This window comes from Lonchura striata, chromosome 4, assembly GCF_050655825.1.
Source record: "Lonchura striata isolate lonStrDom1 chromosome 4, ASM5065582v1, whole genome shotgun sequence".
NCBI classification, from domain to species: Eukaryota; Metazoa; Chordata; class Aves; order Passeriformes; family Estrildidae; genus Lonchura; species Lonchura striata.
In genome coordinates this window covers 70,305,706-70,324,769 of record NC_140706.1, presented here as the reverse complement: position 1 = coordinate 70,324,769, position 19,064 = coordinate 70,305,706, and the positions used below count along the sequence as shown (strand labels likewise).

The 19,064-nt window shown below is 56.6% G+C and overlaps 2 protein-coding genes and 1 long non-coding RNA gene across 12 annotated transcripts in view; 2 read left to right on the top strand and 1 right to left on the bottom strand.

Annotated features, from left to right (window-relative positions):
- Nucleotides 1–4,881, top strand: part of FRAS1 (Fraser extracellular matrix complex subunit 1) — a 105,292-nt gene extending 100,411 nt beyond the window's left edge. The window contains exons 65-73 of the mRNA XM_031504663.3: nt 139–353; nt 1,341–1,491; nt 1,779–1,886; nt 1,983–2,142; nt 2,520–2,636; nt 2,735–2,901; nt 3,217–3,422; nt 3,703–3,849; nt 4,231–4,881. Coding sequence (XP_031360523.3) covers nt 139–353; nt 1,341–1,491; nt 1,779–1,886; nt 1,983–2,142; nt 2,520–2,636; nt 2,735–2,901; nt 3,217–3,422; nt 3,703–3,849; nt 4,231–4,815 — 1,856 coding nt within the window. The 3' untranslated portion in view covers nt 4,816–4,881. The remainder of the gene's footprint in view (nt 1–138; nt 354–1,340; nt 1,492–1,778; nt 1,887–1,982; nt 2,143–2,519; nt 2,637–2,734; nt 2,902–3,216; nt 3,423–3,702; nt 3,850–4,230) is intronic.
- Nucleotides 4,882–9,699: 4,818 nt separating this feature from the next.
- Nucleotides 9,700–19,064, top strand: part of LOC146767713 (uncharacterized) — a 35,752-nt gene continuing 26,387 nt past the window's right edge. Inside the window, exons 1-2 of the long non-coding RNA XR_014954948.1 lie at nt 9,700–10,092; nt 10,206–19,064. The exon at nt 10,206–19,064 is cut by the window's right edge and continues 25,714 nt beyond it. This is a non-coding gene — a long non-coding RNA (uncharacterized LOC146767713). The remainder of the gene's footprint in view (nt 10,093–10,205) is intronic.
- NPFFR2 (neuropeptide FF receptor 2) overlaps nt 10,304–19,064 on the bottom strand; it is a 9,316-nt gene continuing 555 nt past the window's right edge. The window contains exons 2-7 of one of the 10 annotated variants that reach the window (XM_085578389.1): nt 18,926–19,025; nt 14,413–18,531; nt 14,073–14,243; nt 13,260–13,381; nt 12,667–12,801; nt 10,304–10,515 (exon numbers count right to left, since the gene is read on the bottom strand). In XM_085578389.1, the coding sequence (XP_085434515.1) occupies nt 17,727–18,531; nt 18,926–19,025 (905 nt within the window). In that variant the 3' untranslated portion in view covers nt 10,304–10,515; nt 12,667–12,801; nt 13,260–13,381; nt 14,073–14,243; nt 14,413–17,726. Of the gene's footprint in view, nt 10,516–12,666; nt 12,802–13,259; nt 18,532–18,925; nt 19,026–19,064 lie in introns of all 10 variants that reach the window. The other 9 variants (XM_085578394.1, XM_085578395.1, XM_085578387.1 and 6 more) reach the window with 9 other exon arrangements.

Below are 19,064 nucleotides of genomic sequence, written 5' to 3'. Positions count from 1 at the left end.
TGAAGACCTGAGCGTGTCCAGTTTGACCTCCAGGATAACCAAGGGAGAGGCGCTCCTGTGATTCAAGAGAGAAGCAAGACCTTGGCGTGGGGCTGTTAGGAATTGGGAGGGATCAGTGTCCTGGTTTCTGTCCCTCAGAGGCAGGGTTCCTGGACGAGGTGACCCAGGACAGCTCCGTGCTGGGCCCGGGCTACGACCGCCCCTACCAACTGGACCCCGCGGTGAGGGAGCCCAAGAGCATCCAGCTGTACCAGCACCTCAACCTCAAGAGCTGCATCTGGACCTTCGACGCCTTTTACGACATGACCGAACTCATCGACGTCTGTGGAGGCTCTGTCACCGCTGACTTCCAGGTGAGAGGCCCGTGCCGAGCTCTCCCACCTATCCCAGGTCTCTCTCAGTTCTCAGGCACAGCTCTGCCTTGCACTTGTCTGTAGTTGCTGCCCTGCTCTGTGCAGGTGGAGTTTGGCTTTTCTCCACCCTCTCACCTGGAAGAGAATAGTGCTATGTGCATTTATTTCATTTGTTTTCCTGGGGTATCACAGGTTTTATTCTCTTCATCGTCAGAGCACCGGGAAAATATTTCGTTTTTTCATGTGTGGCCATACTGGAAATACAAAACGTTCTCGGCTGGGCTCTCTTTTATAATTTTGACCGTGTTCTCAGCCAATAGAAATGAGCAAAGGACAGAGCAGAGGCAGCTCAGTCCATGCTCCACAACAGAGTGAGGCCATGGGATATTCTAATTAATTTCCTAATTAACAGGCTGGCAGACCAAGAGCCAGAAATGCTCCTCTCCAATTAAAGTGTCTCACCGCCCTCTCCTGGCTGCATTATCCATGTGCAGCCCGCTCCATCTCCCCTCAGTTCTTGCACTAAATTCCCAGTCACATTGCTAGGACCAGCATCATCTCTTTTAATTCCTGCCAGCCTGGACAACTTCATTAAGTTTCCTTTTATAGCTCCAATTGTTTGCACAAGCCCAGAGAAGCTCCTTGGCCTGAGCAACTGCCCCGTGGAGCACGTGGAGCCTGGCAGCAGCCAGGCTGGAACATCTCCCTGAATTCTCCGGGGCCTGCAAAGCACAGCTGCACTCTGCAGATAATAAATGGAGAGCTCTGGGAGGCCTGAGCAAGCAGAATTGTTCACTTTTAACTCACAGCTTTGCAAATTGGGGGGTCTTGAGGTGAAATTACACCCAGAGCTCTTTTGTCCCATGGTCCTAGCTTAGCAGTGCTCCAAATTAAAACAGGTTTGTCTGAGGTAAAGAATACCCAGAGTCACCTCTGACTTCACTCGAAGGTGCATAACCTCCTTTTTTGGGGGGGTTTTATTGCCAGGTAAGGGACTCTGCCCAGTCCTTCCTGACAGTCCACGTCCCTCTCTACGTGTCCTACATCTACGTGACGGCACCGAGGGGCTGGGCTTCCCTGGAGCACCACACGGAGATGGAGTTCTCCTTCTTCTACGACACCGTTCTCTGGAGGACAGGTGAGCCTGAGGCACTCCAAGGGCTATGGAAGAAGTGGCTCCTTCATGTTTTCCCCTTAGTCCTGCACTGTCACCAGAGTCCTGAGGCAGCGGGGGACTCGGAATATTCCTTCCTTTGTGCTAGCAGGGGGCTTAGGCAGCTGGTGGGTAACGGAGGAAGCGTGTAGCTGGCTCACTGAAGGGTGATCCCAAGGAAACCCTGCCTTTGGGGGATGTCCCAGAGGCTGCTGGGGCGGGCAGAGCCCGGCTGAGGAGCGAGCGTGTCCCCAGCGCCGCCGTCCTTGCAGGGATCCAGGCGGACAGCGTGCTCTCGGCCCGGCTGCAGATAATCCGCATCTACATCCGCGACGACGGCCGGCTGGTCATCGAGTTCAGGACACAGGCCAAGTTCAGAGGTGAGGGCAGTGATCCTGGCAGGGACACAAAGCGGGGGCACACGCAGCTCTGCTCTGGCAGCACAGGCAGCAGAACAAGTCCTTGTCCTCCCCCAGGGCTGTTTGTCATGGAGCACCACAGCCTGCCAGATGTCAGGTCCTCCTTGATGACTCCCGAGCACCTGGGAGGGATTGAATTTGACCTGCAGCTGCTGTGGAGTGCTCAGACTTTTGACTCCCCCTACCAGCTCTGGAGAGCAACCAGCTCCTACAACAGGTGAGGGCTGGGGGTCCAGTGCCCCTCAGCAGCTTCCCACAGCACCGCGTTCTCCCTGGCACTCCTCCAGCAGCCACAGCAGTAGTGTGGAATGCTCAGGAGCTTGGCCAGAGCTGGAGCATGTAGGGAGTTGCTGTCGGGGCTGGAACGCTGTTCTACTGAGAGAAAAATCAGCTCAGCCTCTTGTAAAGGGATTCTTCCAGCAATGAAGCCTGTGGATAGACTGGCCTCAGAGGTGACAGTGCATTTCAGAAGGTCACCTTTGTCCCTCAGGGACAGCTGGATGCCATTGCTGGGGCAAGGGAGAGGTGCTGTCCTGGGTGAAGAGCTCAGAGCTCTGCTTGGTGACCACAGGCTCTCCTCCTGTCTGTTCCCAGGAAGGATTACTCTGGAGAATACACCATCTTCCTGATCCCCTGCACGGTGCAGCCCACGCAGCCGTGGGCAGAGCCTGGAGACAAGCCCCTGCCCTGCACGGCTCACGCTCCCGAGCGGTAAGGAGGCCCCGTCCCCACGGCAGCAGGGCAGCCCAGCCCCTTTGGGCTGCACAAACCTCATCTCTCCTTTCTTTCCTTCCTTGTCCCAACTCCAGGTTTTTGATCCCCATTGCCTTCCAGCAGACGAACCGCCCAGTTCCAGTTGTTTACTCCCTGAACACAGAGTTTCAGCTCTGCAACAACGAGAAGGTTTTTCTCATGGACCCCACCAAATCTGAAATGTCTCTGGCAGAAATGGATTACAAAGGGGCTTTTTCCAAGGGTAGGATTTACCTCTCTTCTGCTTGTGCCCAGTGTTTTTCCCTTCACAGCTTCCATTTCCTGGAGAGAAAAGGAGAAAAACCAGATGTGGTTTTGCCTCTTCCACAGCCACAAATGACATTTTGAACATTTTACAGCCCAGTAAAACAACAGCGTGCTCCGGCACCTTGTTTTGTCACTCCCACACCCCGAGCCCTTCCCGAACAATCCAAACCCTTCTCAGCACAGACTGACCAGTGGTCTGGCACATTTGGCTCTAGCAGTGTCCCCCTGGTTGGGGAATTTCACCTGCCCCTCTCTGTCCCGACCTCCCCAGGGCAAATCCTGTACGGGCGCGTGCTCTGGCACCCGGAACAAAACCTCAACGCCGCTTACAAGCTGCAGCTGGAGAAGGTCTACCTGTGCACGGGCAGGGATGGCTACGTGCCCTTCTTCGACCCCACGGGCACCGTCTACAACGAGGGGCCCCAGTACGGCTGCATCCAGCCCAACAAGTACCTGAAACACCGATTCCTCCTGCTGGTGAGTCCTCTGGCCTGCTTCCCCTTCGGGCTTTTCTCTGGCACCCAGCAGATGCTGACTGCAAAGGGGCGAGGAAAGGAGCGCGCCGGATGTTTGGTACTGCCAGTGCAAAGTGTGAACACAGGATCGGTTTTCCCCCACCCTTTGTCCATGAGTGTTCCTTAATCCGTGCCCACATGAGGTGTGGAGATGGGGCATTCGCATTAGATCCCTTACACAGGCTTCCAGCCTCTCTTGGGAAAGCAGACAGCATCCCCCAGGACACCTCTCTGCCTTCCAGGACCGAAACCAGCCAGAAGTGACGGATAAGTATTTCCACGATGTGCCTTTTGATGCCCACTTTGCTTCTGAGCTGTCTGAATTCCACTCGGTGAGCAGCATGCCTGGAGTTGATGGATTTACTCTCAAGGTGGATGCTCTCTACAAGGTATGTACCCAGTGCTTTTGGTAGCCCAACACGGACTTGTCTGACCTCCCAAACACTTGGTGAATTGTAGGCTCTGGGCCTTCAGAATTCAACTCTGATACTGGAAATGGAGATTAGGATATTATTCTGGTAATGAAACTCATGAAAAAACTCTTTAAAAGCTTATTATTCATGTTTCTGAATAAATTACTGCCTCTGGCAAAGGCTGGACACCTCACTGGGTGGTGTGAGTGTCACTGCAGGTGCTTAGAAAAACCCACTGAGCGACAACTTTGTCAGACACACGACACAAGCCACAAGCCACACCAGCTGTTAACAGAATCACTTGGTGTAAAAGCTGTCGCTAAGATTCCCCCTGTCCGTGCCTTCTCGTTGGTAAAGGTGGAGGCTGGACACCAGTGGTACCTGCAGGTGATCTACGTGATCGGCCCGGAGGGCGCGGCCGGGCCGCGTGTGCAGCGCTCCCTGGCTCGCCGCTGGCAGCGCGGCCGCAGGGACCTGCCCGAGGGCGCCGGGAGGCCGGCGCTGGATGACTCCCTCGTCTACGACAACGAGGGCGACCAGCTGAAGAACGGCACCAACATGAAGTCGCTGCTCTTGGAGAGGGAGGAAGCTGCCGCCGCAGCCTCCTTGTCCCAAGCGGGCGCTTCCCTGGGCAGCGCCTTCGCCGCCCTCACCCTGCTGCTGCTGGTGCTGTGCGGAATTTGCCTCCTGGCCAGGGAGTGCCGGAAGGTGCGGAGGAAGCGGGAGGCTGCCAGGGGCGCTCCCGAGGAGCACCCCTTGAACACCAAGGTGGAGCTGCCCCGGGGCGCCCCGCAGGCCGTGGGCAGCCGGTGCTGCACCGTCAGGAACGTTCATCCCCCGAGGGACTACGGCGGCGTCTGCCGGGGCCAGGGCAGGAAGGTGAAGCAGGTGAACTTGGAAGTCAAAGTCCACAGCAATTTGCACGACGGCACGGAAGTTTAACGGAGCACTCGCGTTGGGAAAAGCTTTTTATAAACTGTAAAATAAAGATAATCCCAAACTGGAAAACCACGCGGGTATTTTTTTTTTTTTAGTCTGGCGAGGAGGGGCGCTATCAATTCCCGCTGCTCCTCGCTTAGCGACTTCACGGCGTGGCACTGCTGCCCTCTCTGGGTGCTGCTCCAGCTCGCCCCGGGGGCTGAGCAGTGTGGGGAAACAATCCCTGAGCCCTGGCATGTGGGAGCTCTCAGCCAGCCTCAGCGTCCTCTGGAAGAGAGTAGAGCTGAAATAAAAACTTCACCCGGGGTGACCGGGCTGTCCCTTCCTCTGCCGCCACTACGGTCCCACTCATTCCCCTGGGCACCCCACGCAGCTGCTGCGCCGGGGAAGGGAAGGGAAGGGAAGGGAAGGGAAGGGAAGGGAAGGGAAGGGAAGGGAAGGGAAGGGAAGGGAAGGGAAGGGAAGGGAAGGGAAGGGAAGGGAAGGGAAGGGAAGGGAAGGGAAGGGAAGGGAAGGGAAGGGAAGGGAAGGGAAGGGAAGGGAAGGGGGGAGTCACGGGTTGCCCTGGCCCGGGAACTGCCGCGATCCCGCCCGCAGCCATCCCGGGCCGGTACCGATCCCGGGCCCGATGCCGCTTCGGTCCTCCCGACGAGGGAGAGGCGACACCGCCCGGGACGCCTCGGCGGAACCCGGCAGGACCCGAAAGCCCCATCCCGGCTCCGGCTGTGGGCTCCATCACTCGCTTTCGGTCGACTTCGTCCCGGCATCGTAGCAGGCGGGGGCATCGAGTCCAGGCTGGGTTTGCCCAGTCCTCACCCCTGTCTCAGCCCCGTTCCTGCCTTGGTCCGGCATTGCCGAGACCCGCAACCCGCGGGCGGGGGAGAGGCAGCCCCGCTCCGCGAGCGGACACCGGCAGGACTCGCTCTCACACCCCCGTCCCTGTCGCGGCCCCGCCGCAGCGCTCCGGGCTCCGAGCGGTCCCCGCCGGGAGCAGCCCCGGGGCCGGGGCTCGCACGGCGCCGAGCGGGGCTCCCGGGACAGCGGCGCGGCACCGAGCGGGGCCGAGCGGAGCTGGGGTGTGCCGGGGGTCCCGGGCCGTGCCGCCTCTCCCCGTCGGGCCCGGGATCGGTCCCGGCCCGGGGTGGCCGCGGGGGCGCTGCCGGGGCCGGGATCGCGGCGCTTCCCGGGGCGGACCCGGAGCCGCCGCGGGGCCGGGACCCGCAGGGCGCCCCCTGGCGGACCCGGAGCCGCCGCGGGGCCGGGACCCGCAGGGCGCCCCCTGGCGGACCCGGAGCCGCCGCGGGGCCGGGACCCGCAGGGCGCCCCCTGGCGGACACGGAGCCGCCGCGGGGCCGGGACCCGCAGGGCGCCCCCTGGCGGACACGGAGCGCGGCGCGCGCGCGGCGCCCCCGCGTGGCCGCGGGACAGCGCTGCGGGGGCGGGGCCAGGGAGGGGCGGGGCCGGCCCAGGTGTGAGGGGCGGGGCCACGGCGCGCGTGCGCAGCTCGAGGCCGCACAGGTGAGAGGGGCGGGGCCACGGCGCGCGTGCGCAGCTCGAGGCCGCACAGGTGTGAGGGGCGGGGCCGGCACAGGTGCGCGCGGCTCCAGGGCGCCTGCGCGGGGCGGGGCCGAGGGCATTTAAACCCCGGAAGCCGCGGCAGGCGCCATTCGCGCCTCAGCTCTTGGAGGTGTCGGGTGCGGTCGGTGCGGGCTCCCAGGCGGGGCTCGGGTGACCTTCTCTCTGTCCCTCTTTTCTCCTCCTCCTACCCCTTACCCCTCTCCTCCCTAGGTCCCCATTCCCTCCCCTCCCTGCCCCTCTACGCATCTCGACCCCCCACTCCTTTCCTTTCCTTTCCTTTCCTTTCCTTTCCTTTCCTTTCCTTTCCTTTCCTTTCCTTTCCTTTCCTTTCCTTTCCTTTCCTTTCCTTTCCTTTCCTTTCCTTTCCTTTCCTTTCCCCTTTCCTTTCCTTTCCTTTCCTTTCCTTTCCTTTCCTTTCCTTTCCTTTCCTTTCCTTTCCTTTCCTTTCCTTTCCCCTTTCTCCTTTCCTTTCCTTTCCCCTTTCTCCTTTCCTTTCCTCTCCATTCCATTCCATTCCATTCCATTCCATTCCATTCCATTCCATTCCATTCCATTCCATTCCATTCCATTCCATTCCATTCCATTCCTCTTTTCCTGCCCGCCCCTGTCCTTCCCCCTCCTCTCCAGCCCGATCCTCCTCTAATCCCCCCCAGCTCTCCTCCCCACACCTCCCTCCCGCTGTACCCCACTGCTCCCCTACCAACCCTGACTCCTGCCTCTGTTCTTCCTTCTCGTTCTCCCTCCATCCTCCCTGCCCATCCCGACCCTGCCTGCCCTACCCTCCCCTCCTGCTCCCCTGTGCCCCCTCTTCCCCTCCCTGTCCCCCTTAGCTCCCCTTATTCCCGCTGTCTCTCCCTTATCCTCCTCTCTCTCCCTTATTCTCCCCCGTCTCTCTCCCTTACCCCCTGTCTCCTTTATCCTTCTCTCTATCGCTTATTCTCTCCTGTCTCTCTTCCTTATCCCCCCGTCTCTCCCTTGTCCCTCCGCGTGTCCCGCAGCCGCGGGGTTCGGGGCGCCGCACAATAAAGCCCCGAGGGCCGGAGCCGGCGCCCCTGGCTGGGTTGCAAAGGGTCGGGATCCGCTCTGGGTCCCCCCTGCAGATGCCAACAGTGCCCCACAGTGCCGGGTCCGGCTGTCCCTGCATCACACTGGGGTCAGGGCGGGCCCGCAGGAGGGTCCTGGGCTGGGCTGGGGTGGGCCCTCATTGGGAGGGGTCCGGGGGGGTTGGGGGGTGGGAGGGCGGGGGGCTGGGGGGGGGCGGGAGGGAGGGCCCCCTCCGGAGGAGGGGGTCCGGGGTGGGAGGGGCTGGGGGGGTCAGCCCCCCTTAGCCCCTCCCAGCCCGGACCCTCCCCTCCGGACAGGGGCCCGGGGGGGAAGGGGGGCGGGAGGGGGGGGGGTGGGAGGGCGGGGCAGGGGCGGGGGGGGGGTGGGTGGGTGGGGGGGCGGGGGGGGGTGGGTGGGGGGGGCGGGGGGGTGGGTGGGGGGGGCGGGGGGGGTGGGGGGGGGGTAGCAGAGGGGGTCACGTCACTCTGAACCGTGATTGCACATTTGTACGCAACGGCATCTCCCTCCCTCCTGACCCCCCCCCCACCCCCCCCCCCCCCCCCGCCCACCCCCCCCACCCCCCGCCCACCCCCCCCACCCCCCGCCCACCCCCCCCCACCCGCCCACCCCCCCCCCACCCCCCCCACCCCCCCCCCACCCCCCCCCACCCGCCCACCCCCCCCCCACCCCCCCCACCCCCCCCCACCCCCCCCACCCCCCACCCGCCCCCACCCCCCCCACCCACCCCACCCCCCGCCCCCCCCCCGCCCCCCCAGCCTCCGGCCCCCTCCCCAGGGCCCCGGTCCGGAGGAGGGGGTCCCGAGGAGGGGCCGGGCCAGACCCCGTCCGGAGGGGAGGGTCCGGGCTGGGAGGGGCTAAGGGGGGACTGTCCCCCCCAGCCCCTCCCAGCCCGGACCCCCTCCTCCGGAGGGGGCCCGCCCCAACCCCCTCCCCGGGACCCCCTCCCCCGGAGGGGGCCCCTCCTCCCTCCCACCACCCAACCCCCCCCCAAAACCCCTCCAGAGGAGGGGCCCACCCCCTCCCCGGGACCCCCAGTGTGATGGGCGGTGTAGGGCAGTGCTGTGTGTGGGGGAACCCGCAGATCCCCTGTGCGAGGATCCCCGCGAGGGGCGCCGGCTCCGGCCCTCGGGGCTTTATTATCCGGCACCCCGAACCCCGCGGCTGCGGGACACAGAAAGGGACAGGGGACACAGAGGGAGTATAAGGGGGACACAGGGAGCATACAGGGGTCAAAGAGGGGATAAAGGGCACGGAGGTGCCATAAGGACTTGCTCAGGGGAGATAGGGGAAGAAAGGAGGAGCAGGGGAAGGTAGGGAGATAGACGGGGAACAGCAGGAGAGCCAGGTTGGATACCGGGGTGCAGAGGGGACAGGCAGGAGGGACAGAGCAGGAAAAGAGACGGCGGTCAGGCTGGGTAGTGGGTGAGGATGGAGCAGGAAGACTGGACAGAGCGGGAATAGAGGCGGCGGTCAGGCTGGGTAGTGGGTGAGGAGGGAGCAGGAAGACTGGACAGAGCGGGAACAGAGGCGGGGGTCAGGCTGGGTAGTGGGTGAGGATGGAGCAGGAAGACTGGACAGAGCGGGAATAGAGGCGGGGGTCAGGCTGGGTAGTGGGTGAGGAGAGAGCAGGCGGGAGGGGCAGGGAATGGTCGGGGTGCGGGATAGGGAGGGGAGGGGAGAGAGGGAGCAGGTCGTCTGGGGGGAGACGGGAGAGGGCGGTACAGGAAGAAAGCTGGAAGGGGAGAAAAGCAGAAGAAGTAGACACAAGGAGAGAGAAAGACCTCACCCGAGCCCCGCCTGGGAGCCCGCACCGACCGCACCCGACACCTCCAAGAGCTGGGGCGCGAATGGCGCCTGCCGCGGCTTCCGGGGTTTAAATGCCCTCGGCCCCGCCCCGCGCAGGCGCCCTGGAGCCGCGCGCACCTGTGCCGGCCCCGCCCGTCACACCTGTGCGGCCCCGAGCTGCGCACGCGCGCCGTGGCCCCGCCCCTCACACCTGTGCGGCCCCGCCCCTCCCTGGCCCCGCCCCCGCAGCGCTGTCCCGCGGCCACGCGGGGGCGCCGCGCGCGCGCCGCGCTCCGTGTCCGCCAGGGGGCGCCCTGCGGGTCCCGGCCCCGCGGCGGCTCCGTGTCCGCCAGGGGGCGCCCTGCGGGTCCCGGCCCCGCGGCGGCTCCGGGTCCGCCCCGGGAAGCGCCGCGATCCCGGCCCCGGCAGCGCCCCCGCGGCCACCCCGGGCCGGGACCGATCCCGGGCCCGACGGGGGAGAGGCGGCACGGCCCGGGACCCCCGGCACACCCCAGCTCCGCTCGGCCCCGCTCGGTGCCGCGCCGCTGTCCCGGGAGCCCCGCTCGGCGCCGTGCGAGCCCCGGGGGAACGGCGGCAGCGGCGTTTCCCGGGTGCCCCCGTCGTTCCGGAGGCCGGAGCGGCCGCCTGCCCGTCGTTCCGTGGGCGCGCCCTCGGGTGCCCCCACGGGCACACCTGGCCCCGGAGGTGGCACTGACCGCGCCGTGCGTCCAAGCAGGGCTGGCCCCGCTCCGCCTTCAGCGTTTCTGCCCTTCGTGCCTTTGGAACTTCGGGGTTTCAAACAGCGGCTTTTTCCCTGCCACCACAAGGTGCAGCCCATCTGACAGCTGCCAGGTGAAATCTGCTGCTCTCCTTCCTCTCCCTCAATTTCTCTGCACATCACACTCTCCAATGGCAAAGCTTCTGTTTTTAAAATTCCCATTACAATACTTAATCTTTATTTCCAGTCGGGGAAACTCCTGCCTGGGACAGAAATGACTGAAAAAGAGGAAACTTAAAAATGCCAGAACCAGATGCTGCCACATGAATCAAAGCAGGGACAGCCTCGGGATGTCCAAGGTGTGTTTTATTGTCACATCTGAAACCTCTGCTGATGGCCAGTGCCACCTTTATTTCCCCGAGGGACCCCACAGGGTCGCCAGGATGTTGCCAGAATTGCATCTTTGGGGCCCCATCCCCTCACAGCATTCAGTGGCTCCATCCTGGGGAGCACTTCTTTCAGGGGAGCAGCAATTGCACGTGAAACTTCGATGACCACTGAGAAATGAGAGAGAGACCTGTGATAAAAAACCTTTTCTTAAAGAATAAGAGCAACAATTTCTCCACAGCACTTGAGCAGCTTTGATATCCATATGACACAGCATCTAATTCCATCTCCTGATCTGCTCTTGGCAAAAGGAAGAGTCACCTGCCCTCAGTGTAAATATTTAGTACACAAAATACTGTCAAGAAGGTTATAAATAGCAAATTCTATGGAATATAGACATGTAATTGTCCTGATCCTGCTGAGATTCCTCAGAACCCTTGCTGGCTCCTGACAAACCTGGTGCAAAAGCAGAAGCTCTGCATGGGAATACCCATGCTCCATGAGGCACTGTGAGGATATTCCAGCCTCAGCATGGAACTCTGGGCTGTAGCTACAATTCCTTTTGCCTTACCATAGTGACAGTGACCCTTATTTGGTCCTGTCCTCTCATGGTTCATTTTGGAGTATCCATTTGTGCTGGTTTAGATTCCACGACTCCACCCACAGTGTGGAGGTTTGGGGTTATGCTTCTCTACTTCCAGCAGGTTCCATAAGGACCCAAAGCGGATCCCAGCTGTCTGGTCTTGAGGAAAACACCTGCACCAGCCAGGAGCTCTGACTGCTTTTCCTATCAGCTCCTGAGCAGTGTCAAGAGTCACCACGAGGGAGTTAAAACCCCAAAAAATCCCAAATCCTACAGAGTGAATAATCCAAAGGAAGACATCCATTGTTGTCATAAAAAGCTTCAAAATCTGTTTAAATTTCTATGGAAAAATGTCATGGATTCCCAGGAACCTCATTAATGCCAGGACTGGCCCCTACAGATGGCCTGATATTTTTCCCCCAAAATACTCATTGTACTTCACAGCGCAGCTCAAGTTTTACCCCAAAATTCTCCTGACACGTTCACTGCTGACAACCTCCTTTTTACCTCAAAATGTTAATTCAGTCCATTACAAATTACTTCAAGTTTTTACTCTCAAAATGTTATTCTTGTCCGTTATGGATGACTTGGATTTTACCACCAAAACCCTCCACTATTTACCTTTAACTAATCCCTAAATTATTAATTCTGTCCCTTACAGATTACTTCAGGTTATTCACTCAAATATTCTTTGTTCCTTGCAGATTATCTCAGATTTTAAAGCCAAAACTTCACTTTACCAGTACACTACTGATTACCTCTGTTTGCCTCAAATTTTTCTTTCTTTACAGACTCAGCACCCAAGATTTTTCCTACCTGTTGCTCTTAATGACCTCATCTTACCTCACAATGTTCATTCTCTCCTTTACACAACCTCAAGTTTAGCTAGGGTTTAACCTCCAAAGTATTCACTGTACCTTACCTGGGAGCAAACCCAAAAATTCCCCTACCTGGACACTACTGATTACCTGAGCTGACCTCAAAATGTTCATGCTCTCCCCTAAATGTTACCTCAGATTTTACTGACAAAAGTTTTCCTACCTGTGCACTCCTGATTGTCTCAGTTTACTTCAAATTATCCATCCTCTGCTCAGTGGACTACCTCACGTTTGCTCTGAAAATTTTCCCTACTTATGGAAAATACTACTGCTTCACTATGGGTTACCCCATTTTCCCTCAAAATGTTCATTCTTCCCCCTACAGATTAACTAAAGCTTCACTCACAATATTTTCCCTATCTGTCCACTAGTGATTACCTCATGTTTACCTCAAAAATGTTCATGCTCTGCCCTAAAGGTTATTTCAGCTTTCACTCCCAGAATTTTCCCTGTCTGTTCCCTACTGACTCCCTCAATTTACTTTAAATTCCCTTGCAACCCTGCCAGCTCTGAGCTACTCCCAAGTGCCTGGAGTGGCTTGGGGAGTGGCAGGACAACATCCTACTTTATGTTTGGGGAAATATAAGACAATAAAATGTAATTTCACTTATTTCTCTGATCCATAAGCAAAGCATGTAGAGCAACACAGACTAACCATGGAAGGCCTGATTCAGTGGGGGTAAAAAAAAACTTGGCCTCCTTAGAGTCCCCAAGTCCATACAAGCCCTTGGACAGCACATCCCTGAAGATAGGGGAAATGGAGTTTTAACCAGATCCCACTAAACAGCAGAGCATGCTGACATTTCCCAGTGAGCTAATCCCAACAGACAGGAAAAGGGAAGTGTGTCCCTCTGACTTACCCCACAGCGTGTGCAGCACCAGGTGGACTCCAGTGCAGGCCATCAGGGCTGGAGGCTCTGGTGTTTGGCTGCTCAATCCCACCCAAAACCAAAGGTTTTTGCATAGCTGGATCAAATTAAATGATTTTTCCTGTCCTGAAAGAGAGAAGAAAAGGAAAACTAAGTCCTGTACAAGTCAAAAGCTTGACTTGCTGTGCAATTCAAAAGCTCCTGGTTTTCAGATATTTGTTCTCATTGCTTATTATAGAGCATTTCATTTTAAAAAGGAGAGGTATCAGCCATATTAAATATATAACTGCCCTTCTCCAGGTTTTTTATTGGATGGAACAGTGAGGAATGAGCCCTCAATGGAGAGAACAGGACAAACACTGCGGAGAAAAAACACCAAGCAGCAGCCCCTGTGCTTGGCAGGGGGCAGGGGCATCCAATTCCACGCTACTAGCTTCCTTTTCTTTCTTTTGCAGCAATTGGTGTGGTGGTCTAAAAGCCACCTTCCTGCTTGCCACTCCCTCCACATTTTCTTCTTCAAGGGGGATGTGGCTGCAGCTCACCAGAGGCATGAAAACTTCCTTTCAATTCCATACAAAACCTACCTGGAAAAGACCAGGACAGCAGGAGCAGCAAGAATTCCTTATTGTTTCTGCTCACAGGTATTTTCATTGTGCTTTGCTTCACAGGGGCTTTCCTGCCAAGCTCATTTCAATCTTACCTTATCCTGAAAAATAATTTTCAAAGTTCAGTTTGTGGAGAACCGGTTCATCTTTTGATTATTCCTAATTTGGAGTTGTTAGTGCTACACTTGCCATGATCCTTAGGGCTCGAGGAACTTTCCAGATGGACCCAAATCTTCCCATCCAGCTTCCTCTGCTCAGTGCCCATTGTACCAGCTCACTGCCCCTTCAGAACCAGCAATGGATCTGCTTGAGCCCCAGGGCCTGTGGTGCCATGTCAGCTCAGGGCATGGAAATGGCCACAGAGCTCTTTCTGCAGCCACAACATCCCCAGGCTGCATTTCCAGGTAAGGATTTTGTTCCCTGCACAGCGGCGACCCTGTCAGTGCTTTGCTGCTGTCAGCCAGCGTCTCAGACATGATAACCTGCCAGGGAGGAATTTTGTGCCACAGGAACATCATTCCAGACCTGATGCTGCAAACCCTGTGCTCCTCACACCAGCTCATAGAGGACAGAACTGTCACTGCAGGCAGAAATGCTCCTTTGGGGAACACCACAAGCCATCTGTGAGGTCGCACTGGAATTCCATCTCCTGTACAAGCTGTGGGAAGCACTGAACCAAGCCATGTCCTTGCAGTCCATCTATCACTGACACTGTTGCTGCCAGCTAAAATTCTCCCTGACACCTCTCTTTCCCTGCCTGGAAAACACCCCTTCCACATCCTGCATTCTTACCTCCTTGAAAACATGAGCTGCATCCTCCTGGATCCCTCAGCTGCATCTCCTGGCTCTGGGCAGCTGTGGTGGCTGTGCCCAGGGCAGGTCACACCAATGCCGAGCAGCCTCAGGCCTGGGCTCTGCTTCTTGCAGGGAAATGCTGGCCAAGCAGGAAAATGCTTTTCCTCTCTGCATAAAAAAGAAGTGACAAAAAACGACAGGTCTGGAACACCACATCAGCCAAACCTGGTGACTTTCCCACTGCCACAGGGTCCTGCGGCCAGGCATGACCCAAACCCACACCCAGGACAGCATCAGGGGAGCTAAACTGTGAATTCGGGCATTCACCAGCACTGACATTGTCAAGGCGTTCTCACACGGTGTCCTCAGCGCCAGCTGAGGGTGGAACAAACCCACCCGGACCTGTCAGCGCCTGTCCACGCCACCAGAACTGGTCCAGTTGGCAGGGAGATGGTTTTGGGACTCTGAAATGAGCACGTTTCCCAGAGCGCATCCCCGATTGCCTCCGTGTGGCGGCAGCGAGCGCGGCTCGCAGCCAAGGGCCAGAGGCCGAGCTGCTGGTCGCTATTTGTGTGCTTTCCAAAAGGAGTGTCTGACAGCGCCGCCCCGGAATGCTCGTGTCTTCACCCTGCCTGTCTCCGCGCATTTCTCCCTGAGTGAAACCTGGATTTGCCTATGGCTGTGGAAGCAGTTTTGTGCACCTCTTCCAACCTCCTCTGGGTAAGGCGTACAATTCCTGACTGGAGAAGGTAGGAACACTTTGAGGTACATCACACCTTTGAGGCAACCAGACTATTGAATAGTTCATGCATATTTTTTGGGTAATTTGTAGAATCGTCTAATAGGTTGAGCCAGGAAATGTGAAATGCTGAAATTCACTGAAGGAGAACCCTGGACTAAGAAGCTTGAACGGAAGTGAAGGGAGTCCCTGGCCCATCTATTGTACTTCTCCAGTCACTGCAGCTGAAAAATTAACTCAGAGAACTTTCATTTGATCCTGATTTTCCTCTCATTTTTCCTATGATTTTGAGACTCAAGGAGTGGGGAACATCCTGATCTACATAAACTGGTAATAACAAAAGTTAAATGGCTCATTTGACAGATTTTGTCTGTTATCTCCTGTCTGCTTAATAAATAATTCATTATGTGAACAGAGCTGATCTGCCATCCTTAGAACTTGTGGGCCAGAGTGATTTCTTAAATTTAAGTGTTGACAAAAATCTGAGGCTAAGGCAGGGTTTGCCTGAAGCTGCCACTCATCCCATGACAGCCAGGAGCCCGAGGATGCCCTGGGAATTGCAGTTCACAGCCTCAGGCAGCCCTGCATGGGAAAGTCAAGTGGGTTTTCCTCTTGCTAGAGAGGAAAGGACACAGCAGGAGGGGCTGTGGGAACCTAAAAGGTCTGTGTAGTTCAGAAGCTGCACACCCCTAAAGCTTTCCCATATGTGTTCTATACTCCCATGTGTACTTCCAGCACTTTCCAAGAGAGTTTGAACGAGAATGAGCTGACTTAGTGGCAGCACAGCATTAGCTCAGGGATGTCTGGACACTCACTAGGCAGCACTCACTATGGACAGCACAGTTTCTTGTGCTTCAGGGCTCCAGCATTTCAGTAACAGCTCCACTGCAAGTGAACCTAATGAAAAACACCTGGCACTAACAATTCACATTAACCCAGGAGTGCCTGTGTGTTACCAGCTTCATGTTCACCCACTATAGTGGCAGGCACTTGACTGAAACAGAGACATCTATAACGCATTATTTTATGCTGGTTTCTGAGAGATTTATGTGCTCCTGGCATTGTTCCAACGCACTTGAACCTGGGTTCTGCTCCTTGTTGTGCTCTCAGTCCTAAAGAAGAGCTTGGATATCAACTGTGATGCAGCTCCAGCTGATGAAGTTACTGCTGCAAACAGACAGAAATCAATGGCTGGAGAAATCAACGCAGAAAAAACCCTGCATGCTTCCCAGTCCCTGCCAAACACACCCCAGTTCTCAACTGAGAGCCTAAGTCCTGTTATTATCATAGAAACTCCATTATTTCATATAGTTATGTTTTATAGGAAAGCTTTGCAGGGTAATTGCCTCTCCCAGCATCAACAGCAACCCTCAGCACTACACCAGCCCCACAGGAAATGCCACCTAAAGCTTAAACGACACGAAATCGGAAAAATGCATTAATTTAACACGAAAAAGATCAATAAGCAACCGATTTAGAAAATATTTCCCTCATAAACTGCACGGGGAGAGGCTCTGGGCTGCCAAGGCAAACTCAAGAGATCAACAGGTTCTCATCCGTGCCATGGCTTTAGCTGGAGTCACTGAGTACCTGCCCCGCAGCACATCACACACTGAAACATCACTCCAATTTCCAAACATCACAAATAGATACATTAAGCTGTATTTTTACCTCACCGAAGCAAGCAGCAGCAGCCCCAAACCGGAACATTTAAAAAGCCGCCTCCGGCACCGGCTCTTATATACCTTTGGCCGGCTCGGGATTGGCTGGCGCCGTGAGGCGATCGCAGCGCTGATTGGACAGCGGGAGGCGAGCCTCTCTTGCGCCCCGGCCCCTGCCGCCGCCGGCCGCCGAGCTCGGGTGGGGGGGGAGCGGGGATCGTGTCCCAAATCCCAGCAAAATCCACTTTTCCTGTCTTTTCTGGCAATAAAAGCACTGACGGAGTTCCCTAAATCGGATGTGGAGTGAGTGAAGGTGTTGGCTTGTGGGAGAAATGTTCCTCCTGGGCATAAAACCGGAGTTTTTCCCTAGGGCAAATGGGCATTCTGAGATGAAAATGAGTTAACAAACAGGACAGACAGGGAGTTTGTTTTTTTTTTGTTTTTTTTTTTTTTTTTTTTTTTTGAGCGAATCTGAAGTAATCTATAGTGTGGAAAATGAAAATTTGGAGGTAAATTGAGATGTGCACATGTAGATAAAGCTGTGAGGATAAAATTCAGTAGGGAAGAGAATGATCATTTTGAGATGGAACAGTAGGGAATGTCATATTGTGGAAGTTATTCCCATTTACCTGAGAGAGGACTGCCCTGGGAATGGCTTTACCTGCGATTTGGCTCCTGTAGGTCCTTGCAGAGTGAGCCATAGTGCACTGTGATCCTGTGCTGGTCCTTGCACAAATCCCATTCCTCACCATTCCTCCAGTGTCACTCTTGTCCCTGCTGAAGTTTGTCCGATCCAATGGGCTCTCAGGTGTTTTCCCTCCTGCTCAGAGTGACATCTCCATCTTTTTGGGTGGCTCCTATCCCCCACAACATCAAATCGAGTTCCCCAAAAAACACACACCACCAAACCCGTTTTTTATCTTTTATTCCTCAAATTTCCGCTTCCATTCTCCAGCTGCAATAATAATGGATGTGACAGAAATAACAGCAACAAAGGGGAATAAATGGAATGTGATGGAAAATGCTAAATTTTGTCATTTGAGCAGGACCCAGCTGGTGCTCACAAGGCCCGGGAAGAAGCATGATCACAAGAAAATCCAGGGACTGCTGGCTTCCAGACTGTGTCTGCAGTATTTCAGTCCATGAGAATTACGGATAACGGGTTCCTCACAGGCTGAAATGTGACCATAAATAGGGTTCGAGCAGCCTTGCTTCAGCTGCTCCGAGAGATTTACAGAGTCACAGCGCGTTTCACTCCATCTCATTGTCACAGGGCTCCTTGAGCTCCTCCAGGAGCAAATCCTGCTGCTTATTCACCCAATTCCCCTCCTTAGCTGCCTGGGGAGCCGGGTGCTGGGGCGGCTGGCAGCGGGCAGCTGGCAGGATGGCAGTGCTGGGCTCTGGCTGGGAACAGGCCACCCTGGAGCAGAGCTGGAGCTTGAGGACGGCCTGGAAACCCCGGCGGAAGTTCTCATTGCAGAAGCCATAGATGATGGGGTTGATGCTGCTGTTGAAGAAGGCCAGCCAGTGAGCCAAGGGATAGAGGTAGATGTTGATCAGCTGCAGCTGGAGGTCGGACAGGCTGGCGTAGTCCGACAGCAGCATCAGGGTCCACAGGGGAAGCCAGGAGAGGGCGAAAAGCAAAGTGACGAGGACGAGCATTTGGATGGCTTTCCGTTTCCTCTTCCACACGCCGTGCCGCTGCTCCTGGCTGCGCTTCCCCGCCCCAGGCATGGCGGCGTGGGAGATGGAGACGCTGATCCTGGCGTACATGAGCACGATGAGCGCCAGGGGAGCCAGGTAGATGTTGGCAAAGAGAATCGTCGTGTAGATCTTCCTCATGGCCGGGTCCGGCCACTCCTCCCGGCACCAGAACACCGGGCGGGTGGCGTTGCCAGGGCCCAGGAGCACCTGGAAACGCTTCTCCTCCTGCACCTGCAGCAGCACTGCCGAGGGACACATGATGGCCACGGCCAGCACCCAGATGACAGCGATGGTGGCCACGGCAGCGGGAATGGTCAGCTTCTGCTTGAAGGGATGCACAATGCACCGGAACCTGCGGCAAGGGCAGCAGAAAAACTGCTTAAGGAACGCTTCCTTACTCAGGCAAGGATGCACACACATTTTAAGCTGACTATTTTTCATCCTCCCTATCAGTTGCTGCCAGTGCTTCTCCACTTAACCAAGGCAGGTATTAACACCTCTGCTATCCAGCTTCATGGCTGAGGAACAAACCAATGCCAGGCTGGCTAGGATAGCCCAGTTCCACCATCTTTAAGAGACACCGGTGGAGGAGCAGATTGCTCTTTAGACCTGCCCATATTTTATTTTGCTTAGGAGCAAAATGCATCTGATTTATTGTGGTGTTGGGAGGGTTAATGAATGGGCTCAGGGTGGTCAGGGGGCCAGGGGAGATGACACTGATAGCTACAGACTCTGCAGCATCTTACCTGTCCACAGCAATAGCAACCAGAGTGAAGACAGAGGCAGAAACAGAGATGCCTTGGACCATCCCGCTCATCTTGCACACCAGGCTCCCAAAGGGCCATCCTGCAAGGAAACAGGCATTTTGGAATAGCTGCCATCTCA